The following is a 26,866-nucleotide window of genomic DNA, read 5'->3' as shown; positions in this document are numbered from 1 at the left end:
AGACACCTGTTCTCATGAAAGATTACTCCTCTCAGCAACCAGACAAAATATTGATTTTCAGATTTTCTTCCCTGGTGCACAAAGCCAGCTTGGATTATAGGGTTATCCCTTCTTTGGCCTCAAATGAACTGCCTAATGCTGGCCATCTTGTCATTTGGACCCCCTGCTGAGAGCAAATTGCCATTTTCCAGAGTCACAATGATATTTACAGGAAAAATGTTAATCTACTGAACAGGGAACCCACACACCCACTCAGCATCACTGTGTTGTACTTTTCCATTGTCCGTAACGTCAAACAGGGATGTTTTCCTGGAGCGATACAGTGTGTGTAAACTGTGGGACTAGACCGGCTCCACTGTTTGGGTGTTGGGGGTGGACAGCTCTTTGAGTCACACATCAATGCGCTCAGCAAAGGGGGACTTATATCAACATAGAGCGCCTGAAATTCCTCCGAGGCCTTATCTACCTCACAACCAGCATCAATAAAACAAGTTTTTTTTTCTTTGCTGTAAATGGCAGATAACCTTAGCTTGGCCTTCTTCCCTGACACCCAGACACATCTGTCTGAAGGATAAATACTGACACCAAGTGGCCATCTGCTGCAAGTGCAAGTCTATACCCTGCATTTTTTTTTCTTGGATCATTGATAGAGTTGTAGCCATAGCAGCATTTCTCATCAATTTTTAAGATTTTAGCATTAATGATATTAATGATAATTACTAAGGAGAGAATTTGAGCTCTTAGAGAATTCTTTTTTAGAGGGAAGAGGCAGTGAGACAACTCCAAGCGGATGTACTTGTAGGTATACAGTTTTTACCCAGTGAGAATTTTCATGATTTGGCCCAAAGCACTGGGAAATCCCCACAAACTAAGGCACTTAAATTAAATTACCACTGACTCCACATCCCATATATGACCTGTAGTTCTATTCATCACTATGCATCAGTATAAACAGTGCTAACCAAGGTGAATCACTAAGTCTTGTTCATTGTTGCTGCCTATGACAAACACGATTGACGCTTGGAGATACAGGGAAAGATGGGGATGTCATTCTAGCATAGCATAGCCCTGCTAGCTAGTTAGACCAGCAATAAAGAGCAGATAACATCATGGTACCTAACTACATAACCAATCTGTGGCATTTAGATTGGTTGATGTAACATTATTATGGTGTAGTTATTTTGTACATCAGTCAACTTTTTCTGAAATGTTCTGTCATTGTAGTGGCCCTGTTTCATTATATATTCAATAACTGGCTTTGAGGAAGCCCACCTCCACCAGCATGGTGTCTTTGGAAAGCTAGTGATAATAGGACAGTACAGTCTACATGCATTTGATGCATGATATTTTTTTGCAATCTACAACATACACAAATAGCTTTTTCTCAAAATCAAATACATTTTTGACTTAAAAAAAAACTTGTGTTGATTTTCTTGTACTTAAATGTTGTAATTTTCTCTTCTGTAGAAGACAAGAGCTTCCATTTTAGTCTGTTGTAGACACACCTTGATCAGGTATATCACACAGAGACTGAGGTCAAGGCGAAATAAATAGATAATGAGAAAACATGATACAGGTGTGCAGAATCAGCTGATTACCCAACCACTCCCACTGAATGTCTCCACCCCATGCCTGACCACATCTCAGCCTCCTGCAGCATCAAATCACATTTGTCCAATTTCCACAAAAGCCAAAAGAAAGAATTTAGATATGAGTAAATAAGTTAGCACCACTTCTCTAATAGTTTAGGGGATGTGACAGTATTGTCCATTCATGTGTTATTTTGTCCCTTTAGTCACTGCGTATGTCATTAGGTACTGAATATCAAGTTGTCCTTTACTACTCAGTTTCACAAGCCTGTGGCTAATCAGAGCTGACTGGCTTAGAGTCTGCTTGTTCTACCACAGGAGTACTCAGTCTTGGTCCTGGAGGTCTTCCGCCTTCTTCCACACCTGCTCAGGATAATTAACTGCAACGCCGCTGATTGGCTGGATCAGATGTATGAGTGTTAGGTAAGCAGGTGTAGCATGTGTGACACAGGTTGGAAATAAACCATGTAGAAAAGTAGATCTCCAGGAGGAGAGTTGGTGACCACTGCTAAACAGAATTATTCTCAATTAGGACCATTTAAAATGTTTTTATTTAACCTAATATGAACCTGTAAATAATTCTGTAAGACCTACCAGCATTCTCTAAACCATAAAGCTTCTGTTTTGATTCATGTAAAATGTATTCTCATTTCTTTTAAATGCAAGTTTAGTTCACAAATTGCTGTGCCAATTATCAGATCATCAAACAACTCAAACAAACTCAAAAATTGCAAATATACTGAAGTGTTTATATAATTTGCCTTTGTTCAGCTTAGCCTAAGCTGAGATTCAGCTGACTGAGGGGACTTAAGAGACTTTATAAATATAAGGGCTGGACATACAGTGGACATAATGCATGCAAAGTATGTGGGGAATGCTCAAAAATGTATTTTTACAAGACGGTAATCAATGATATGATCATTTCTGACCTTTCATTTAAATATACAATGTGCTTTCGCTCATCAATTTTATGAGGCCTGCCTGACTCATAGGTTCACCACATAGGTTTACGTTTATACATCTGCTGCCCATTTCTCAATTCATCACTGGTCAGTTTCTGACCACAGGGCCACTACTGACCCAATATTACCTAAGTGGGTGTGGAGAGGCATTGGAAGTGCGTGAGTCACTGGTACAAGTGTGTTGTGTTACTGTATTCTTTTTTTTATACATCAGTGTCATGCTGGCTTGACAGTGGTCCACCACCTAAAGTATCGCTCAAAATATTGGTCACTGTGGTCAGAAATGACCATTGTCAAAGTGTTAGAAGTAATGACTGTGAAAATAGTTGCATTTACAGATGGGCTACCGTTTTTAATATTCTCTAATCAGCAAGGTAGAGTCTTCATATATGACATGTTTATTCATTGTCAGTGACCAAATCTAAGATCACATATGAAAGAACATAAGAAACAAAGGCTTTCAAGGAACAGTGTACTTTAATGTATCTGATTTGGATTGCTCTTTAATATGTATTTTTTTCTTTCAAAAAAACAATGAAGCCATACAATATAAGGCAAATAACACATGGTTCTGTACAGCAATAGTAGCACATTCACACATTCTACGCCAAGAGCTATTGTCAATTAATGTGCCCAACAATGTCTTACTGACTTACACACAGAAATGTGAGAGGTTTGTTAGGGTAGAAGGACTTTCTCAAGGACACAATCTTTAGAAAAAAAAGCCACTGCCAATTATAATGATATAACAATATTCTTGCTGGCGAGTTATATAATAAATAAGAAGTGAGCTGATCTAAGTGTACAGGCCAAGTGAAATGTCTAATGAGGCAAGCAATGCATATGACTGAGCAGAAGGATTTCTAATGTGCACATCACTAGTCATACTGTTTTGAATGCTGAAGAAAGACATTCAGAGAAATATTTGTACGCTTTTTATTCTCGCAGCTCTTGACAGTTAAGTGCTTTGAAACCTTATCGGAGTAGTTTTTTAAGGCTAAAGGGGTAATGAGCAGCCCTATACAGTTTCACACCCAACCCTGTCTCTGCACTCCTCATCAAAGACAACAAGTTATCCTTCGGCACACTGATCCACTACGGAGTGATCGATACTCTGACAAAGGCATACAAAAGTCAAATAAAATCTTTGGCAAAAAATAAAGTATTTACATATAACAAAGTAAGATTGTTTTTGCTTTCATACATCAAAGAAACACCTCTGTGGTAATGGTCATGACATACATGTTTAGGGTTTCGAATGAAGGTGTGACATTATTGACAAAATGACCAATCAGACAAATCGCCATAATAGACAACATGCCCAATCCAATCAGACAGAGGAATTTTCTTCTCAAATTACAGTTAAAACACTGCAGTAATTGCCCGAATCATCAGGAGAGCTTCAGTGGACCTGATATGCAAGGAATTCAGGGAACATGCAACACTTGACTTTGACTCATGATGGCACTGTTGGCATTCACTTCTTGGGGGGAACAGTATAAAGCCTATTTTATTCAAGTGTCCTACACAGTTGGAAATATGGGTATTTTGACATGTTTTAAGTGTACGTGGAGCAGGTCAGCTTTCTAGATGCTGAGCAGTTCTTGCACTCCATCTACAACCCGTTCAATGTGAAGCAATGTTAAGAGCTTGGGGTAATTCTCCCCTCTACCAAAGCAGTGTCAGCTCCTATCTTAAAGCCTAAAACAATACGAGTCAAGGCAGTGAAAAAAATTATATCCAAAAAAAAAAGAACATAGAACAACAATAACAAGCTTTCAAATACATACACTTTACATCATATATAACTAAATGCTTCTCAAAACCTCCTGATTTTGAAATTTTAGCCAAAATAGTTCTTTTTTATTTTTTTTTCAAAGCTTTTGGAATCTTTATGTAGACTATACAATATATGCATAAGTATATGAGTTAACATAGAGCAATGTAGCAAAATAATAAATACTCAGTAAAGTCACTTTTTGATGTTTTTATATATATATATATATATATATATATATATATATATATATATATATATATATATATATAGTTTAGCTTACTTTGGGGTATGTGTGTGTTTAGAATAAGGCCTGCAGATACAGTTTGCACTGATAAACCTAAATCTCTGCACTACACTGACTGTTCTGACCTGAATTAAAGACAACATAGTAGTAGATAATGGCCAGCCCTCATAGCAGGTAGCAGGAAACTGCAAAAAGCAAGAGGCACAGCCAATAAGAGGAGGACAGAGGTCAGAGGCTGGACAGCCCCATTAATGACCAGAAAGAGCAGCGAGAGAAGGAGGACACTGCTAGACAGAAGCATTCCCTTCCCTAGGCAGGTGCTAGGGAGGGCAGTACACTCATAGAAGCTTTCTAGATGGTTGCGACTGGACTACAGCTTGGACAGGACAGGATCTGGAAGGTGTTTCACCACCAAAGAAGGATTTCTCAGTTACTTAAGTTTACTTAAAGGCAGACCTGTCCAATAGGAGGACAAGTGTAGTAAAAAAGTGCTGGGCTGAATTTGCTTGATTTACTGAATCTACATCATTTCTAGATTAAATATTGTCTTTCAGTGCAGTAATAATGGCTTTGATCAAATGTAATTTATCCAAAAAGTAAGTACTCATTTGAAAAAAAGTAAATTCAATGCACTCCTTTTTTTCATCATAACGGACTACTTGACAATCCTACAGTTTACTGAGAACTTTTTGGAACATATATCCCAGGGCAATTCTCTTTATCCAGCTCTCAGCCTGACCAGGGCCACTCTGGAGTCCAATACATACACTGCTGGAAACTACATATTTAAGGACTGAATGAACAAGACCTCTTAAACTTCTCAAAGAGACCAATAACAGAAAAAAGAGCACAAAGCGGAATCTGGCCCGCATATGTTTTTGCTAGTGAACGGTTTGGTCTGTATATGTGAATTGTTACAGTGAAACAGGCCTCATGCCATGGACACATAGGATAACATGCAAAGTGTTCTTAAGTACTTTTAGCAAGAAAATATAGATGCCAATTACAAAGAAAACAAAATACAGTATCAATATTTATGTATAGAGAAAACTTTAACATTTTCTGAAAAAAAAGTCTTATTTTACAAACAAACAAAAAAACCATTCAAATAATTACATATTTATCCTGACAGCTGTCTGATCTTTGGTATATCAATGCAAAAGCCTGATATCAGTCTCATCATCCCTCTTTTAAACTTTTTCTTTTCCTTTTTATTTTATTAAAAAAACACACTCACTGATGCCAGTCCCTCATATCTGAAGTTAACCCTGCACAGAGATGAAGATCACCTCTCTCCTCTTCCTCACCACACCACTCCTCCTCTTAACTGCACTTCCTCTGTCCCCATCTGAGCTCCACTCTCTAGACCATCTGAACATGCGCGTGCAAGCGCTCCAACACTAGGCCGAATATTAACACACACAAGCGAAAGAATACAGAATGCATCAGAACAGAAAAGAAGGGAAAGCAGTCCTCCAAGGGGGGAAAAGCGCAGTTTCTCAGAGTAGCTCATCGCTTCTGGGAGCCAATCATCACTTTGGAGACGAAGTTGACGATGGCAGTGGCAGGTTGGTCAGGGTCCATCTCAGCAAACAGGTGACTGACATTATCTGTTGTGCTTCCCTGTTTTCTGGCCACAAAACCAAAGAACCTGAAATGGAAGAAGACAGCTTATAATTTGCTCTTTTCAATTTTGACCTGGATTTAAACAAAGTAAGAAAGCTTCCATTTACACAGTTATATTCAGCTGATGTATTTATTTGCCATGACTAGTACTAGTAGGCGCTTATGAGGAGTCTTAGACCGGTGAAAAGAATCTCATCTCTATTTCTTGCATTTGTACTGCATACATCTTTTGCAATGGGCAATAATATTGATGCATTTCAAGGTGAAAACCTGCCCCAAAACTAATGCTAGAAGCCAGTGGGCAGGTAACGAAGCCATATATTTCTATTCCAAGTGTTTCTGAGTCAGTGGTAGCAGTCCTTCAAGGACGTTTTTCACTGAACATTCAAAACTGCAATAAAGGTATAATTTCAGCTCACGGAACCATCATAATAATCATGATTAATAATTTAATTGTCTTTTGGGTCATTTAATGCTACTCTAATACAAATACTTTGGCCAGTTAGCTCCCTTGCTTGCTAGTTACAGTTAGTTTACTTACTGGTTGATACGCAATGATGCACTGCACTGTTTGCCACTCAAACATTCACATAAATGTCTGCAATTACACAGAATCATGCAGAATCAAACAATGCTTATATTTGTCACTGAGAAGTATGAAAATATGAGAAAAAACAAGTGCAGATGTGTCACCTTAGCAAACTTGTTACAAAGTAATAATTCTAACAATCTTCACATGGAAGAGTGAAGAATTTGATGACCAAGAGAAAAACCAGTTCTCATTTTCTGGAGCAAAAAAAAAAACATAATTTGGAAAAACTCTCCAATGCTAGCCACAGGAAAGGACAATACAAGATGAAATCTTTTATAAAGCTCTTCTATATCTCCTAGGCCAAGAGGGTCCAACTAGGTTCTCTTGGGCCACAGCTCTCAGTTTTCCCTCTTCTAACACTCTTCTAATTCAATTCACCTAGGCCTTGTTAATTAGCTGATGAAATGAATCTGGTGTGTTCTACGAGAAATGCTAAAGGTTGCAATGATGCAGCCCAGAAAGAAGCCAGTTAATCAAGTATGTCCAAACTGAAGTTTCTGCATTCATTTGAGAGCATTTATTTGAGACGTAGGGTTTTTTCTCACTCATCGAATTCTAATCTTTAAAAAATGATCAGAAATCATAGTCTTAGTGACCTATAGAGACTGACTTTTGTCACGAGTATCCAGTGGTGGGCCCTATATGTCCTTTGTCTAGTCTTTAGTAAATTCTTAGATGATCATAAATTGAGAAGCTCATGTTAGTCTCAGGAGATCAGAAAGATATAGTGAGTAACACATTTTCCGTATGAGTAAGTGCTTTACTCACAGCGGGATAAAAGCAAACTTATGGGTTTGCAGTCAAATCTGCTAATTACCCTTTCAAATCTCTTTTGTACAGACAGTGGAGGCTGGCAGCTGCATACATGGATGCAGTTAACTAAATTAGTTCTACCCGCAGTGCTCTGCTCTCAGTTAGCTCAGCAGAAAAAAAGGTGATTAAGGGTGTAGGTATTCATACAGCTGGAAGCAACAGTACAGTCACAGCTGCCTTTCACACGATAGGAAACTACAATACTCTAGTGACCACTTAGTCTATATTAAATCTTATTAAAAAAAGGAGTGATGTGAAGCAATCTTCTGAAGAGAGGCCCAGTACAGGATTCTTAAATGTTTCCCTTATGGTGACCCACCTGAAGCAACTCAGCTCATTATTAAGCACTTAACAGGTGGTAGAGAACAGAGAAGTCCTGTACTGCAGCCTCCCAAGGCTGGTTTGAAAAAACAATATATATGTATTTTTACATATTGTAGTAGTGCTTTACTTTTCTGAGAAGATTATATATAAAATAATCCATAAAGGGAAAGTCAAAGGAGTTTCCAAAACTTGGGCTGTGGGAAGCTGGAAATACAACCAATTTCTAAGACTTTGAAGATGTAGAACAGAAACACAGCAGAGTTCTTTGAAAAAATTAAAGCAAGTCTCCAAAAACAATGGAAGCTTTAATAAAGCAAAGGTACTGAAAAAAATATGTTTAGGCATCTGTGTATTTTTCTGTTTAATATATGTGATGCTTTTTTCATGATACTGAAAAATAAAATAGTTCGTACTTGAAATAAACGATGGACATTCTCTGACCAAGTACTGTCCATCGAGCAGTTAGTTTAAGAATAAAACACTAACAGCATAAGGATGAATTCTTCAATATACAGTCTGTAAATGTTTAAACTTGTTCTATAACTTGCACAGCTTCATAATACTTTATTGTACTTGACTTTCCCCTTTTAGCCCCTAAACCACACATCATACACCAGCAGAACTGGCTTTTGGCCTTGATATCATGTGCTTTCATCTTTTGCCCAATGTATTAATCTGTTCTTCCCGCCTCAGCTATCTGCCCAGTACATCAGTGCTGTGGTGCCTTTATGAGCAGCCTTTTACAGGCCCATCTCTTTAATACACAGCCCAGAGGAGCCATGAAAGCACTCACATGCTCCAGTACTCTGAGAGTGTGATAGGCTTTAAGACAGTGAGCAACACAGTACAAAAAGTGTGTGTATATGTGTGTGGGTGGGTGTGAAGATGTGATTGTGATGTGGGCATGATCACAGGTCAATTAGGTGGAGTGAGTGATGATAAAATCAAAGTTTATGGTCAAGTGAGAGGGATCTAGTCCAGACGCAGGACTCTTTAGACTTTAGTGAGTTTAGTGAGAGAAATGTATGATGTGAGAAGCATTAACATCTCTTAAATATCCATCAATGCTCAGTACTGATAATAAAGGATGACTGCAGTAATCTTTATAAACAGCCACAGATACTTACTTTGCAGTGCCACCTTCTGGTTTATTCCACCTGTCAAGACATTAACCATAAAAAAAGTTGAGTCATAACACAATCACTTTAAAATGTCTTTAACAGCTATGGCAGCTGGTGTGCTATACAGTACTGTGCAAAGGACAGAGACAGCCTTTTTGTCTTCATTTGCAGAAAATACACAGTAACACAGAAATACACAGAAGGCTAAACAACTAAATCTAATATCACATACACATTCAGTATTCAGTGTGTCCACCTTTGTCTTTATTCTAACTTCTATAATTAAGTGAGATTTGCTTTCAGTTTTTTAAACAAAAAGCAACTCCAAAGGTTATTCTTATTCTGCTTCTCATGATCTAAAGTAACTGAAATTCTGACTCATCAGTTCATAAAACATGACTCTACATCTAAGATATCCAGTTTTCGTGCTCCTGTGCACATATTCTTCTTTTTTCAAGATTTGCTGTCATTGGGCAAAAGGCAGGATACACCTTGGACAAGTCACCAGTCCATTGCAGGTCAGCCAGCCAGACATGTAAGTATATATATATATATATATATATATATATATATATATATATATATATATATATATATATATATATATATATATTACACACTCACTGGTCACTTTATTAGGTAGTAAAAGGTTGGATCCCCTTTTGCCTTCAGAACTGCCTTAATTCTTCGTTGTAATCTTTCTTGAGTTACTGTTGCCTTTCTATCATCTTGAACCAGTCTGCCCATTCTCCTCTGACCTCTCACATCAACAACACATTTTTGTCCACACAACTGACCGCTCACTGGATATTTTCTCTTTTTCTGACCATTCTCTGTAAACCCTAGAGATGGTTGTGCGTGAAAATCCCAGTAGATCAGCAGTTTCTGAAATACTCAGACCAGCCCGTCTGGCAACAACAACCATGCCACGTTAAAAGTCACTTAAATCACCTTTCTTTCCCATTCTGATGCTCGGTCTGCACTTCAGCAAGTTGTCTTGACCACCTCTATTTGCCTAAATGCATTGAGTTGCAGCCATATGATTGGCTGATTAGCTATTTGTGTTAACAAGCAATTGAATAGGTGTACCTTATAAAGAGGCCGGTGAGTGTACACACATATATATATATATATATATATATATATATATATATATATATATATACACACACACACACACTCACACATATTCACACCTAGGGGCAATTTAGCATGTCCAATTGGCCTGACTGTATGTCTTTGGATGGTGGGAGGAAACCCACACGGGGAGAACATGCAAAGAAAAGACACTGGTCACCTGGCTGGGGAATCGAACCCAGGTCCTTCTTGCAGTGAGGCGACAGTGCTACCCACACTTAAAAATGAAGTACTTGTATTTATTGGCTAAAACGTGAAACTGAAATATGATGTGGTGTAGTACATGTACATTTCAGTAAAAGATGTAAGGAATACATACTTCCTCTCCTGTGGGTCAATATCACAGAATGTGACAGTGTTGATAGGGTAGTGACGTCGGAAGAAAAGCCTGTTGAATACAGGACACTATGTTAAAGAAGAGTGAAATAAAGCTACTTTACAAAACAAAGAACATCTTAACCGAGTGTATTAGTTTGGTATGTAACCTTTTACACATGTCAGAGAAATGAACTCACTTCCTCTGGTTGTCGGTTAAGGTGATGCCCTGTGATGACACCTTAAAGTGAACAATAGTGGCAGTGGGTGTAGGACTGGCTGCCATGGTTTCTGAGATCGCCTTGGCAATGGCCTGCGGGCCGGTCAGAGATTCCATATCCACTGAGTTTACGTACAACACGTTGCATGCTGGAAATTCAAACACAAAAAATGGGTTCAAAATTATTAGAGGTTAATAATAAACCATACACAGATAAGTACGTCACACTCTATTCATTTAATCAATATTCGCTATTTTTAAGGTATACAGATGTGTTCAAAACTGCAATTCAATATTTATTCTGTATTTCACAAGTCACCGTGTACTAAATTAGGAGATATGTACATTTTGAACTAGAATGTTAACTGCATCTACAGTTACACATACATCACAGGAACAGACTGTTAGTATCCTAGTATCCATTAGATTTCATATTTCTCTCATAATGTCTGTATTCTTGAACATTCATGCAATGCAATTCAACATCTCTCATCTCAAAACATGCTCTGTTGCATGAATTTGAAGATTTTTCCAACAGCGCTCATAAAAACAGCCCGGCAAACTAACGGAACATTAAACAGCAGCCATGTTGAGTTTTAGTTGATAGAAACAGATAGATACAGATACGGTCTTCAGCATTCTGTTACACTCCCTCATGCACAGTCTAGAGACACAGGAGAGTCTGTCTGTCTGGGATGCATCAGTCAAAGTCAATTATTAACAGGACAAAACAGAAAAGCACACAAAATAAAGTAACACTGGGTTTACCATGAGAATCAACAGGGCTCTTCTGGCCTAGGGTCACAAAGCGGTGACCGCACAATGAAGGAAAACATGGGATTGCTTTAGAAGTGATATCAGAACACAAATAGCCAACAGAAATTTAGAAATCCAACAAAGAGAGCTGGATTTTAGGTCAATGATCAGATTCTTCAGTACATATATACCATTACTCAGATTTCCTTTAGAATTCTTAGTCTGAGCATGTACGTCTACATGGCAAGTTTGAGTTTTATGTTGCGCTTTTGTCACGTCTTCTGTGAGTTTAGGCTGGTTTCAAGGCAGAAATACGATTACTGTTTGAGTCATGTAGACCTGGAGTTTTCCTGCAGTTATTGGATTGTTAAATGCATGTAAATAAACTCATTGTCAGAAAAAAAAAGGTATTCCGCAGGTACATTTTTCATTCATCAAGTTACTAGGTAAAGGTACCCTCAAAGGTACAACAGTGTTTTTCCCCACTGTAAATGTACAATGTTTGTACCTTTTTCATAACCTAAAGTTTTTAAACAGAAGCCTGATGACATGACAAGCTTTTTATTAGTTTGGGGTCAATACAACTTAAAACATTTAACTTCAATGGGATACGGTACAATGATGTTCCCTAACTAAAGGTACTGAAGACGTGTTTCTAAGGGTACCACTCCTGTGACAAGAAGGGTACCACCCCAGGGACAGTTTAGTACAGGTTTAGCATCTTGCAATAATGATAGACTTGGAGAGAAAGTGAAACAAGCACTAAGAAAAAGTGCATCTATGAAATGAGTGACAACACAATGTCTCAGTGTCTGCTTACCTGCACCCTGTTTGAGCAGTTCTGTGGCTGGGTTGACTGGCGTGGCCACCTCTGGGATCTCTTCATGGGGATCTGCAAAAACACATCAGGAATATGATAAAACATTATGTGACAAACAGGATTAAAGGAACACTACGTAAGAACTGCAAAACAACCTTGATTGTATCCACTACTAAGGAGAGCTCTCTACTGGGCAGTGTGTCCTGTCTTTCTCTCTGGAAGAGCATAGATATTCACAGGCCTGTTCTGTTACACTCACTGCTATTTGACCTCCCATTCTCAATGATAGGGCTAACAAATATCAACAGATCAGCATCATAGCGTTACATTTTTGTATATTATTTTCAACCCTTAGAAGTCTAGAATTATTATTCTCATTAATCAATCAATTCACCTGTTTTTGTGATTATTTTGTAATCTATGGTTCTAGATATTGTCATTATGTTCAATATGTATTATTAATCACATAGCATGTTAACTAATGGTCTAAATTTACTTTAAATTCTATAACAAATGTATGCTGGTGATAACTGCAACTTCTATACTGGTTCATTTTGAGTTAGGTCACTCTGCTTGTAACTAAAAATGTGAAAAACTTAAATCACTGTGAACAACAAGCTAGAGAAGGGAGAGCGAAGTTGATAGTTGTCCAACACTAGCTATGAGCTCACAGTCCCCTGAAGGGAATTCTCACCCCGCTGGAGTTCTACATGCCTTTCTCACATCTTGTCACTTACTGTTTGAGGGAGCACGGACGAGCAACCCAGGCCCATGCTCCTCTCAAACCTGCATGACACCTAAAAGCTGGCTGAGGAAGACTACCAGCTGTCTTGGCTCTTTGGTCACTTCAGGAACTATTCACACCAGCAAGGAAACCATATATCACTATGAAAGCGTAACCAAAGTGGGGTCAAGTTTAAAAGGCCTCATGTACATACAAATATTTCTCTACACATATTTCTTACCTTTTGTGGGTATGACCAGTTTGCAAGGCAGAGCCAATGGAGTAATGGAGTGCTGGTACACTAATGCAGAAAGGCAACCTGGTAGAGAGAGAGAGAGAGAGAGAGAGAGAGAGAGAGAGAGAGAGAGAGAGAGAGGAGGCAGCAAATTGGAATTAGATTTATGAGAGAAGGACATGCTTTACATGACAAAATTCCCTATGAGGTCATTGCCATGCAATACTTCATATGAACAGTATCAATCCAACCTTGTTAGAAGCCGAAAGAATCTCATGATAGCTCTAGTCTGCATGTCCTTCCCAGCAAAAGGTCAGGCAAATAGGTGAATGTTCACAATGTTAAGCTTTTACTGGCAATTTCCCACCACGTTTGGCTTAGTTCCTGGATAGGGCAGCTCTAGGGGGAGCTCCAACATTTATTTTGCTCCAGTATACTCAGCAGAGCAAGCAACACTGGTGCTATGAATGGGCAATAATTTGGGAAGCATTAAGTTATTAATGAACCTTCATGTTATTGACAATTTCCAAAATATTTGCAGGTATGTATAAAGGTAGACACAGCAACACAACAACTTTCACATTATCATTTGATTTATAACACTCTTTAAGGAATGCTTGAAAAATTTACACCACTTACCACTTACCCCAGAGGTAGTTGATCAGCCAAGACATATTTGCGGTTCATATTTTGCTTCTTTAGGAGTGGAGCTAAGAGGCTAACATTGCTAACAAGTAATATGTGAAGACTCACCAAAGTCTGTTCAAGAACTCTGCACAACGGATCACTTGAGTGGATTCGGAGATGTTTTAGGGATGTTTTGTACGGAACAGATCTGGACCACTATTAACTTCTTGTGTTTCTTAGCTGTAGCTCCAGTGATAAACTAAAGACACAATATTTGGAAGCCAAACATGTCTTGACTGATTCGATTTTACTTTTATAACAATTCCTTTACAACTAATGGTGCCAAAAATGGTTCTTTGGAGTGATGTAGTAGAAGAACCATTTGCTGTTCCCTAAAGAACCTTACAAAAGATAACTCTTTAGAGGACTTTATCTCTGTCTGCTTCCTCTGCAGCATATTAACACAGAAAACCCTTTGACTCAAAACACACTGGTTCAGGGAAAGCCATCCAAATGGAGTAAAAGAGACTGTGTGGCAAATAAAGATGAGTTTAAAAGTCTTTATAGAACAAGTGGTAGTTTTTTTTATGGCACTGCTCCAAAGAATATATTTTGGCACTGTTATTTTTAATCTGCCTTTTAGTCTGAAAAACCAAACTAAAAAGCCACTAAAACATTACAGTTGTACAGGTAACTGAAGAAGCTTGTCGGGTTCTCTTTCTGCGTACTTGAAACAGGGCCCATCTTTCCATGAGTGAGACTTGGCATAGTCTCACCACAAAGTGTGCACTACTGAGCAAGGAAGGGCAAGAGAAGTGAAGATAGCTCCGTATCGGATGCCTCAGCGACCAACTCTGCCAGTCTTCACCCACACCTCTCTCATTCTCACATTCCTCTGTTTATCCTAATAAACACACACTTACGCAATAGTCAACATAAGAGGATGTTTCAATATAAGAGAATGCTTACATAAGCTGTCACATGTTGTTTTTGATATACAGCAGGGAAGGCAGGAGAACATATTTCTTCAGTGAGCTGCTAAGCCCAGCTTGTAATGCAGAGAGTAGACCAAATTAGAGAGAGGGCCACTGAGTGACGAACTGATTCCTGAGATCTATACTTAAACTTCTTTTTAGGATACTGCAACTATGATCACCAGATTTAAGAGATGTTTTCTTAAATATTAAAACAGAAAAATAACTGAATAAAACATGCTGAGTTGGATTCTTGGACTTTACTGTAATTACAGTGGTGATATGTGGTGATATAAGCTGCACTTAAGCTGCATGTTGACTAATGACTCAATTAGAACTTTAGACTGAATATTCATGAAATTTTAGAGTGAGAAAAAAATTTATTATGGAAAATGAATAACATCTTTAATTTCCAACCTTACTCAATTCAAACTCACACCGCAGAGACTCAAGGCTCAACTTCACATAGCAGGGACTTGAAACTCAGACTCTCTCTCCAGAGACTCACAACTCAACTCGAACTCACACTTTAAAGACTCAAGATTCCACTTCGGCTCACATCCCAGAGACCCGAGACTTCACTTCGGCTCACATCCCAAAGACTCAAGATTTGACTTGTACCCCAGAGACTCGACTCAGACTTGCGCCCCAGAGACTTGAGACCCGAATCAAACTCGCACCCCACAGAATTGAGATTTGACTAAGACTCATACCCCAGAGACTCCACTCAGATACTCGAGACTCAACTCTTTCTCACACTCCAGAGACTTGAGACTCAACTTGGACTCGCACCCCAAAGACTTGAGACTCAAACTGCATGAAGCACCTAGTGAACATCTCTAATGATTAGCTATAAGGCTTTGCTAAACTAGCCTTATGAGTTTCTGATGATAAACTTTTACTTTGGTCAAGCACAGAAACAATGCATTTTCACTCAAATTCAGGGCTAAAATGGGTCATTGAAGAATCAATGTGTGGAGAAACTGACCGAAGTAGGGCTCGTTAGGACAGCCCTTCAGCTTGACCCCCTTTGGACTTGTCTCAATCAGGAAGTGGCGAACCAGCTCGTTGGTAACATCACCTGCAACATTCCATAAATTAAAATGGGAAAATATAAACTGAGTTCACAAATTTATAATATTAAGGATTGAGAACACCAGAAAACAACAAACAAACAAGGAAACAAAAGGTCTTGTGATCTTGTGTTAGCAATAATATCTGTGTTGTAGTGTTGGATTAAGAACACACATCATTGTAATAGAATCTCTCTAATAACAGCTGCCTTTGCTGCTGAAGAAAGAGGTGTGCTAGCCTGGGTCAATTCTACCATAACAACCTTAAGGCAGTGTGGTTAATTGTCTCTGAACATCAGGCACACACAAAGCCATCTTTTGGAGCTGTCCTCCTCCACACTCCTTAACAACACAGTTTTATCAAGGATTTGCTGAACACTTGTATTATATATAAGTATATGTGGACAGAAGCTGTTGATCAGATGCTGAGAGATGGATTATAGGTTAGGGCAGAATCAGACGGGCCTGTCTGGAATTGGTTTCGGTCGCTCCTTGCAGCAATGTGTTGAGATGTCCATTACCATTATGTGAAAAGGGCTCCTCTGGAGTGTGCTGATAGAGAATAAGCATCTCTAAGTGGAGGACATGGCCTAAGGGTGCACTGTCAAATACCTTTCTTGGTATTCTGCTGCACTGTGGGCGGCGGAGAGGCCACCTTCATAGCCAGGCCATAGGCACCCCTGAATGAGTGACTGTCCCGAATGATGAAGGCTCCTGGCTCCATCTCCTTCAGAATGTTGATAGCTAGCAAGGCGAGCAAAGACAACAGACAGAAGAGTTTACTTGTTATGAGGGTCAACACTTGTTAATAAACTGTTGATGTATGAGCAGTACTACACCTTATCAGACCTTATCCACCTGGTGGATACTAGAAAGATATGCAGCTAACTTGTAAATCCCAGTTTGTAAACATGGACCATGTCCTTTCATCATTAAACTACAACATAAATTATACATATCAGCCACATGCTTGTGTTGTTTTTTTTGTGTATAGAAGCCCATTGCTTTTGTGTATTGAAGTGAATATTGAAAGAGAAAAATATTTTTCTTACCGTTTCTGGCAGCAGTATGTAAAAATTTGTCTTTTTTCTTTTTTACTTAGTTTGACTTCATATCTCAAAATAGTGACAGATGTCAAAATACTGAGTTACTAATAATTTTAGTAGTTTTTATACATTATTTTGAGACAATAAGTCATAAATTTGAGACAATTTGTAATTATTTAGAGTTACCGGGTACAATTTTAGAGAAAATAAGTCATCATTTCAAGATACTAAGTCGAAAATCATGACTTACTGTTGCCAGAAACAGAAAAGGAGTAAAAAGACCCAGTTTCCTTTCTACCTGAAGGGATTGGGCTTATAAGGGTCATATTTGTGCCTAATGTTATTCAAAATATCTCCTATTTTACCACCTATCATGTAGTACACATGGCTGTGCTGAATCTGGTCATGTATAATGCTAATGTAACCTGATGTTCTTGTCAGAAATGGCAATATTATGATTGAAACCAAAAAGCCATTCTGTTTTGAGTTCAACCAGGCATGACCACCCCTGCTCCTGGACAGTTACTGTGCTTTCATTTCAAGCCTTATTCTATCACATCTGATCCAGAATCTGAATATTACAGCCATATGTGTTAAATTATACATTGCATGAGGCAGGTCTCCACTGTGTGCCACTGTGTTTAAACATGATGCAGATTGAGAGAACACAGTCCATAGCAATGCAGGGTTCTGTGGGCTCTTTATAGCATGTATTTGAGTTAAGAAACACAGCAGATGCAGATGTTCGCTAAGCTTAACTAAATGCATATGGCGCAGTCCATGTGCTTGCGTTTAGTGCTATCTTCAGTGCAGATTGTCTAATCCAATAAGAGTGCGTCTCACAGGAGAACCAGATGTGGAGTGCAACAGCCACTGACCTCATAATGAATACACAAAACAGTGCCAGTCATGACATGGTAGGGTTGTTTATAGGAGTTACATGCCTCATCTCACAAACTAAATGTAGATAAATCAGTACCCCTCCCCCCTTCAGTGCATACATACACACGCGCATGCTAAGACCTTACCTTGCTCTCTAGAGATGTCTGGTTTATACCAGAACTTGGAAGTGTCTTGGACAAACTTTACATTCATTCTGGTCTCTGGGCTTCCATCTAGAAAGAGGACATAAGGTCAGACCAGGCATCCTTGGGGAATGGTATTAGATTAGACTATTCCCATTTGCAGTAATAGGTTAAAAGTTCACATGTAAACAAACACAAATACAAAGACACATAAACTTGGGATACTGTGACACAGTCACACTCTCAGCCTGAAGTTAGTTATACAGCCTCATCCACGTGCTTGAATTATTGACTTTAACAGCTTCATATTAACCACAAGCTCACTGCTCTCCAAATAAGGCAGACACTATTTCCAGTATTCTGGAAGCAGTTCCAGATTTAACCACAGAATTGCTATCAGACAGCCAGAGGTCACATTCTATCATAATGACAAAAATACAGCACAGTGTTTATTATATGGTAGCGCCTAGAACAGTCGACTCAGCTGACAGAATTAACGCCTCCACTGGGGCCTCCTACAGCTCAACAATCATGCAGTTACTTGCATCACTTTGGTCTTATGTGTTAAATGTAATTCTCTGTAAATTTCGACATTAAAGGTGTTTACATTACATAAATACCAATAAAACAACAATGAATACTAACCAAAGGAGTTCACATTTGCAGGTTGGTGACAATTTGTTTTGAAACCTTTGACTTAGGGGTGAACATCTCTAAACTTCACTACAGTTTCTTACCATTATTTATGAAATTATTCAATGCATAATAACATGAAATTCCACCATAATTCAATTCATTATCATTATTATTTTGGTACCTTTTCATCTTTTCATTTGGTATCATATTTTTGAAAGGAGGCAGTATTAACAAAGTATAGGAATTTAGACAATAAAAATAATACACCAAGTTTTTTTTTTCTGCATTTGGAAACTGCCTGAAGTTTACCTTTTGTCTAAAAAATTAGAGGACTCTAATATAATAATTGATTAATTATTATAATTGAATAACAGCCACCTCCAGATTGGGGTGGGAGGTATGGCAAAAATCTAACATAAGGATACAAAATATGCATTATAATCTGTTTTTTAATGTTTAATGAGTTAGAACGGACACAGAAGAACTAGTAATGACACATTAAAAAAAATCAAAAACTATAAATAAAATTATTCTTGTTCAACGTTTCACATGACGTCCTGCACTGCCAAGTTAAGCAGGCTTAAAAGGCCTATACAAGCCTATCAGGCTCTCTAAGGTAATTGAAACATGAATTTAGTCACTGTTCTTGAAGTACTGGCAATATCCAGCAAATATTTAGAAAAGCATAACACAATGTAATTTGTCACAATCATGATAAATATTGTCATACTATCCACCTCTACTTCTGACACTTTTATACTCCCTTACTTACCATACATGTTAAGTTTCGAGAAATCAGGAAGCGTATGGAAGAAATGGACACTCGGAGTACTCCCTCCGCTTGACATGGGTGAGGATACTTTCCCATTGAGAGTGTTGTAAGACAGGCCACCGTTGGGCCGCTCCCCACTGGACATACGTCTTTTCTCGGGCAGCTGAGGCTGCAGGCCTGGACTGCCTTGTATGAAGCCCAGGCCGTCAGGATATCCCGCAGGCGACACAGGGAAGGATGGTGTGGAGGGAGGGTGATACCCTGAGCTGCTGCTTTGGCGGGACAGTGCCCCGTGACGCTCATCTGGGGTGGTGTAGCCGCTGTGCATGGGATGCCGGTCTAGGCTTGGGCTGCCATGGCTCACCTGAGACATAGAGGGATGGCGGCCCAGGACGGGGCTGCCCTGGCCGGGGTGAGTGAGAGAGGTCTGTCTGCTCAGGACGGGGCTGCTCTGTGCAGGCTGGGATGAAGATGGTTGTCTGCTCAACACAGGGCTGCTTTGGTTGGGTTGGACAATGGACTGGACGAGGGACGGCTGATACCCCATTGGTGCGCTGTTTTGGTGAGCTTGCCTGCCTAAGGTGGGGCTGCTCTGTGGCCCCTGACTAATGGGCATCTGTCTACTCAGCATCGGGCTACTTTGTGTTGCCTGGGAAACCATACCATGTCTACTTAGTAGGGGACTGCTGGACACTCCAGGCTGATAGCCGTTGGGCGGTGATGGCTGTCGATCCAGGCTGTTGGGCAGAGATGGCTGCCGGTCCAGGATTGGACTGTCCTGATTGGCCAGTCTGTTCTGGAGGATGGGACTGGATGAGGTGTTGGTGGATAAGGTTCGGTGCTGTGTGTCAGGACTGCTCAGGGCAGGTTTAACACCTATGGCATTAACATGAACAGGCTCTGGAGAGGAGGGGCTGAGATCAGGACTGATATAGCTGCCTGTCAGGGTACCAGGGGTGGTGTAGTAAAAGGGCGTTGTGGTGTGGGATGTGGTCTGTGAGGGCGGCAGACGGAACCCAGAGTCCACTGCTCCATAGGAAGGGGTGCTCAGGCCCACTCCATTATCAGCCACTGGATGCTCTCTGGAAAAGAAATAGATTCTCTATTAGTGACAACCACGGCAAGACTCACTAACATCTTAATCTTTCTAAAAAGAAATGTAGGCTGGTGGGCAGGGCTTATTGTTAATACTAGCCTAAATAGAAAGACATGCCTGTAAGGTTATAACTGTCACCATATACCATACAGTATACTGTAATGTTATTGCTTCGCACTATTGTAAATGGTAAATAGATTCAAAAGTTTCAGTTCAGAAAATGTTCCATGCACAATGGCTTTAAGGATTTTGCCTAAAATGCCCATTATTACTGCATAATAGAGGGGTTTAATCCTCTAACATGCCTGATTAAACATGTCAGCCCTTCATGAACTAAGTACTAGGGCTGGAAAAAAAAAACGTTCTAAACAGTTCTGGAGAGCACAGTCATCAAAGCCATCAGCGCTCACAGTTCTGGGCTTTGCACAGGGCTGCTGGAAGACAGTGGAGTGTTGAAGGAGTGAGACGGGGCAGCTCCTCTGGCCAAGCTGCTGCTGTCAAACATGGGAGACACGGGTGAGGATGGCTGCCCTCCAGCCACTGCTGCTGAGCGGGCAACAGACTCTACGTAGCTCCGAGGCTCTGCAAACACACACATAGGTTTCATCACTTGCTGGAGACATGACAGCTTACTGTGCTCCAACATTCTACAGCTGAAACATGGCTGATGATGCTGAAGGATGACACATACACTACACTGTTCTGATTAGTATTGGAAACTTTGAGCTGATTTTCACGATCCATCACAGAGAAAAGAAGAAAAAAAAAACAACACATTTATAAATTTTGGCCCGTGAAACAGTTTGGCTAAAAATGGGCAAAAGTGGAACTTTTGGTTTTGGGCCAAAATAGATAAAAGGCAGAAAAACTTGGCAAAAAAACCCCACCACCCTCAATACTTAAATATGTCTACAATGAAATGTCATTTAACAAATATTCTGACCGAAAATGAAAAAAAAACAAAAAAACAGTGATTAAAAATACTGTTCATTTCCTTCACTCTCCTGCATCACTCAGCGCAGATGCATTCAAACAGCTGGAGTGTTAGCATATCAACAGAAGAAAAATAGCTGGCAGTATGGATCTATTTCACAGGTTCTCTGAGGGAACCTAGACAAATGACTTGAATTCACTAATGATATTGAGTTCAACTGGAGGGTACAAAGCTTAACAACTTCTCCAATACAGTTTGACAACACTTAAAAACCCAATCTCACTCAAAAAGAGTGACGAAAGGAAAGATCCCGCTGGCTGAAATAAGTCACAAAAGGCCATGACAATGTACAAAATCAAACTAAAAAATAATGGAATTCAATGCCTTAAATGAAGAGTTCTCTGTTGTTAATGGTGCTGGATTTGGTGGCACATTCTGTACATACTGTAAGAATCTTTGTAAGTTTTATGTTTGTTTTGTCTCACTGGGAGCAGTTCTTAAAACAATGGTTTCAATTTTTATCCTCATGTTTCTTGAATTTCTGTTTCAGCCAGGAAATTTCATTTTGGTGCAAATCTACTTAAAAGCTATAATTTGAAGCCTTGCTTAATGTACATCATAATAATAATTACAGTAAAAGGACACATAAAACACTTTGGAAAGATGAAGAATGTATGTGATGTGGTTGAGAAACACTTTGACTACCGATCCTGGTCACTCTCAATAGGTACAGTTAGGATCTCTCTATGTGGTGTAAACAACTATGGCTTTTCCTCTGCTGGCCCCTGGCTAACCTGCCTATTAAAGCTAATGGAATCTGTTCAAGATGAGAGACATCTGCTTTACTGTACCCTGAGTGAGGAATCGTGTTTACAGAGAGTGTCCACAGGCCAACCTGTTGGTTCTCATAGTGAGACAAAGGTCTCTGTTAAAGAGATGTGTTGATATTACAAGTAAAAAAGGGCCTTGATCTCTGACACTCTGAGAGTCAAGAATCCATGTTCAATTTAGCTCCTATACTATGAAAGACACAACCAAAGTGAATATATGCACTCTATGTGGAATGTGTGCAATCTAGTGCGATTCACTGGAACAATGGAGAGATCCAGGCTTGAAGATGGATTGAGTGCAAAAGTGAAATCATTGGTGAAACTAAAGCACACGGGGATGGACTGGACAGTGGAGTGACAAGACTGTTCTTCATCAGGAAACCCTTACCTTCCTCTCCCTCACTCTCTGTACCAACAGAGGAGGAAAGCCAGGAGAAAATCACACAGAAACAGAAAGAGAGGGGTTTGGACAAAAGCAGAAAGCAGGCATTGATGAAAAAGGCAGGACAGATAGGGAGCATATTAAAGAGAGGAAGAGATATAGCAACAGTGCAAGGGACATTTTATACATATTAGACAAATGGAGCATAACAACAAATAACACATGCAATGCTAACTTTGGAAAAAGAGAAGAGAGAGGAGAAATGAAACAGGTCAAGTATTAAAAGGTCCTACCAGCATAAGCTTTAATTTAGCTTTATCTTGCTTAGGAACAGTGCTAAAACTAGTGCGGTGTTAAAGACAGAAGCTACAGCTTCTTCAGCCAGCCAGACAAATGAAACAGTTCTTTAACACTCACTGCTCCTGCTCCTCTTACACTCCTGGTTACAACCACACCAGCTCCTCAAAACATCTTCAAAAAGAACTCTACACTCTAAAGGCTCATTTATCAGCTCCTACTTTAGGGATCTTCTCATATTCCGATGTGGCTGTCATTGGCTATGCACATATCAAGCTCAGAAAGTTATAAGCCAAGCCTTTGAAGACTAAGTTTTTACACATTTTACCATGAAAGAGAGCAAAAGTAAAGCTCCCTCTCTCTCTCTACTTTTCACCCTCTCACATGTTCATTCACAGTGTAGCATACACATACTCAGGGTGAGATCCAGCCAATGTAACCACATATGAAACACGAAGGCTGTTTCATTTACAGGGAATTATGAGTTCATTGTTTAAGACAGAGAAAGCGAGCAGGCCAGAGAGTCGTAAAAGAGAAATGAAAGGTCAACTTTATAGGCTGCCCTGGACTTTAGTTCTTTTTATTCACACGTTATAGTGTCGGCTGCCCAGAGGGGCTAGTGCTGTGCTAAGAGGCTTTCTGTTAAGTTGCATGTGTGTGTGCATGAACACATCAGCTCACCCGAGCCTGTCTGGTTCAGAAGGATCTCAGCTGGGTTGTGTGGCTTCAGGCCCAAGAAGGACAGTGGTGTTTTAGCCAAACCTGGAGGAGAGCGGCCTGAGAGAGAGAGAGAGAGAGAGAGAGAAAACATAGAGTTTACCATACAGCACAATGACTGGACAGGTCATTTGTCTTAACAGCATAGATCTGCACACACTCGCTAAAAGGCCACCATATGTGGAGGAGAATAAATGTTATGAACTTAGTCACTGTTCCAAAGACCACTGTCGTTCATTGCACTTAACCCCTAAAACCTTGGACTACTTCTTACTCGTTTAGCCACATAACTTTGCGTAACTTCACATAACAACTTTTCCTTGTTTGTTCCAAATTGTTGCGTAGGCATCTTGATTTATCACTTCATGGGACATCAAAGCATCACTCAACACAATTTTAAAAAGCATGATAAGAGTTTTGTGTCTGGGTTGTAACTTCCTTAAAAATTCATTAGCAAAGATAAATTGTTCCCCTCAATCTCACTTTGCAGATGAAGCTACGTCATCAGAGACTTTTTGTTCGGTCAGCTCATCCCATAACACAACCTAACTCAGCTTTCTCAGACCATTTCTCTCTGTTTGCCTTTGAATGTATATTTAACTGCATGTGAGACTGCAATTTAGCCATTTTATTGTCCAAAAACAAAAAAGAAAATGTCTGATTCTGTATGAAGTAATCACCACAGGCATATATCACAGGAAAGAATTTCAGAACTGGATTAATTGCTAAGGATTTTAATGGCAGAAATGGACTACACATGTACTATATGAGTATCACTGATTTTGTACAGTTTTGAGACTACATATAGGATTTACTGTCTCTAAAGGCTGACATATGTTAATAACTCATTATTAGCCTAAGGTTTAAGGGGTTAACAGCAGCAAAACTATTTTCTTAAAAAAAAAAACAGATAACAGATCCAATGCTGTTAAGATGACTACAGAAAGCAGGAGTGCCCAAACCTAATCCTGGAGATCTAACTCCCTCTATGGTTCAGGTCCCACACACCTGGCTCCAATATTCAGATGCCCCTGCAGGCCTTCAATAACTGGATCAAGAGTGTTAGATTGGGATTGAAAAACTCTGCAGAGTGGTGGATCACAAGGACCAGAATTGGGCACCCCTGATCTAGAGTTTATATATTGACCCTTCTGGGTATTGTGCAATGCCTCATGCTCGCTGGCTAGGCCATGCAAGTGCCCAGTTTGAAGTGCGAACATGCTAGGTTCAACACTCACGGTGAGTTTGTTCACTGACAGAACGATCACACAGCATGTCATGTCATGCAGATGACCACGCCTTAAGAAAACACTTTACACAACACAACATTGAAACTCACAAACACATCAGTGCCATTATTTACTTTCTCACAAAAGACAAGTGGCTCAGCATTAGTAGCTGTGAATAGTGGTGCCAGTACAAAAAAAAAGATGGAATGAAGAATGGAAAAAAGCAGAAAAGTACTGAGTAGAACAGAGAGCAGCACTCATGTAGACTGAAACATAACTTTGGACTGGATTCAAATCCTGCCCACTTCAGTGATGGTCTAGAGTTTGTGTAGTGGGTGTGAGGGATGGAGCAGTATAGAAATTGGCTATTACATCTTTGACTATGGTGATACTGTTTTTTTATGTAAGGCTGTAATGATTCACAACATTCATCAATCCGATTCAATATGACACACGTGCATTTTCACTTCATCCGACATTATAAAAGTACAATATTTCATGATATTATGCTAGCCACAGGCTAATAAATGCTTACGAAGAGTGTTTTTCCTCCCTGCTCTTGATTATGAAGAAAAGACGAAACAATGTTCTCAGAGCACGGAGGGTCAGCCTGAAGGCATGCTTGTTTATTTTTATTACACATGCCATAAAATAATGATTAAATTGAGTACTTTATTTACTCCAGTCTGTTAAATGTGCTGTTCGTTACCTACGTGTATGGAACTGATTCATATTGAACAACATGATACTTTTATTTTCACAATTTTTCTATACAGGACTGTCACAGTCTTGATAAAATATACTGAAAATGTTTAAAAACACTAATAAATATTGAAATTCAACTAAAGTATTATACTGGCTTTCAACAGAAACTTTCTTAATTTTTACAGTGACAAAATAACTACAAAATAACAAATTCCCAGTTGCAACATAGTTATCCAAAAAATTCATCATGTAAACATTATCTATATTTTACATCTACAAACATATATATATTTACATTTTGTAAAAATGACTAATACAAATGCTTCAAAATAAAAAATAAAAAAATGTGAATTTGTATTACAATTTAAGAATGTTTTGGCTTCTCCTGTAAAGTTACCATTTTGGACATGCATGTTTTATTGGACAGCAGTGATATGCAGAATTAACATAAAATTTCTAAAATGTTAAACGATTTCCATGTGGTTTTACGCTGCTCTTCCATCCCAAGTATCTGTGCATATCAGATCATAAGTGCTGCTCTCCACACACATGCCTGCTGAAGCAGCTGGGGTTCAGATTTGTGCAGTGGATATAAGGCCTGGGGCAGGATTGACACTGGGACACAGTGGGGGCTGGAACAGTACGTGCATCCGCCACTTACCAAAGAATCCCATACAATTCTTTGTATGACAGCCTAAACTGCCCAACATGAAAAGGGGTTGGGGGGGGGGGGGGGGGGGGGGGGTGAGGGCTTAATGGAAGACTCAGTGGTCCTCCAGTTCACTGCAGGAGAAGGGGGCCACAGTGATACTGCTGCTTTAAAGTAGCTCTCAGTGGATGTGGGCCCCTTTACACCAACCAGAAAGAGCAACCTACACCATCTCCTGCTCCCCACAAATCCACAAAGGGGGGTGAAGAAAGCACCCCCCTGACTCGCCTTTAAAAACCCTGAAGAGTCCATGTTTGCCCCGAGAATACTTTTGCCATTAGCGCAATTCCACCAGAAAACACCGCAAAGCACTTTATGAAGTGCTGAAAAGTAAAACGTGCACCAAATATCCCTGGCTTGTGCCTCATAAAAGCAATATGCCTGAAGAATCATATTTTTCTATTTTCATAGACTGATATTACAATAAGTCTTGTCAAGCCTCATTTAGGCGCTCGTGACAGCGGCGCTCTAGAGAACGATTGGATTTGTGCTGAGCGTAAGGCAGCTTCAGGGTAAAATTTCAACCAAAGCAGCAGGGCTTGGATGGGTTTCAGGC

The 26,866-nt window shown here is 39.5% G+C and overlaps 1 protein-coding gene across 11 annotated transcripts in view; it reads right to left on the bottom strand.

Annotated features, from left to right (window-relative positions):
* Positions 1-5,783: 5,783 nt before the first annotated feature.
* tns1b (tensin 1b) overlaps positions 5,784-26,866 on the bottom strand; it is a 271,589-nt gene continuing 250,506 nt past the window's right edge. For 7 of the 11 annotated variants that reach the window (XM_037539401.1, XM_037539398.1, XM_037539402.1 and 4 more), the window contains 14 exons: positions 23,632-23,727; positions 22,660-22,677; positions 20,918-21,089; positions 19,412-20,493; positions 18,007-18,093; positions 16,545-16,676; positions 15,848-15,940; positions 13,265-13,342; positions 12,300-12,371; positions 11,492-11,518; positions 10,704-10,872; positions 10,508-10,576; positions 9,058-9,087; positions 5,784-6,226 (listed from right to left, as the gene is read on the bottom strand). In XM_037539401.1, the coding sequence (XP_037395298.1) occupies positions 6,085-6,226; positions 9,058-9,087; positions 10,508-10,576; positions 10,704-10,872; positions 11,492-11,518; positions 12,300-12,371; positions 13,265-13,342; positions 15,848-15,940; positions 16,545-16,676; positions 18,007-18,093; positions 19,412-20,493; positions 20,918-21,089; positions 22,660-22,677; positions 23,632-23,727 (2,267 nt within the window). In that variant the 3' untranslated portion in view covers positions 5,784-6,084. The remainder of the gene's footprint in view (positions 6,227-9,057; positions 9,088-10,507; positions 10,577-10,703; positions 10,873-11,491; positions 11,519-12,299; positions 12,372-13,264; positions 13,343-15,847; positions 15,941-16,544; positions 16,677-18,006; positions 18,094-19,411; positions 20,494-20,917; positions 21,090-22,659; positions 22,678-23,631; positions 23,728-26,866) is intronic. The other 4 variants (XM_017691582.2, XM_017691585.2, XM_037539400.1 and 1 more) reach the window with 3 other exon arrangements.

This window comes from Pygocentrus nattereri, chromosome 6 (genome assembly GCF_015220715.1).
Source record: "Pygocentrus nattereri isolate fPygNat1 chromosome 6, fPygNat1.pri, whole genome shotgun sequence".
NCBI lineage: Eukaryota > Metazoa > Chordata > Actinopteri > Characiformes > Serrasalmidae > Pygocentrus > Pygocentrus nattereri.
Note: the sequence above shows the minus strand (reverse complement) of the source record. Positions and strands in the feature narration are given on the sequence as shown.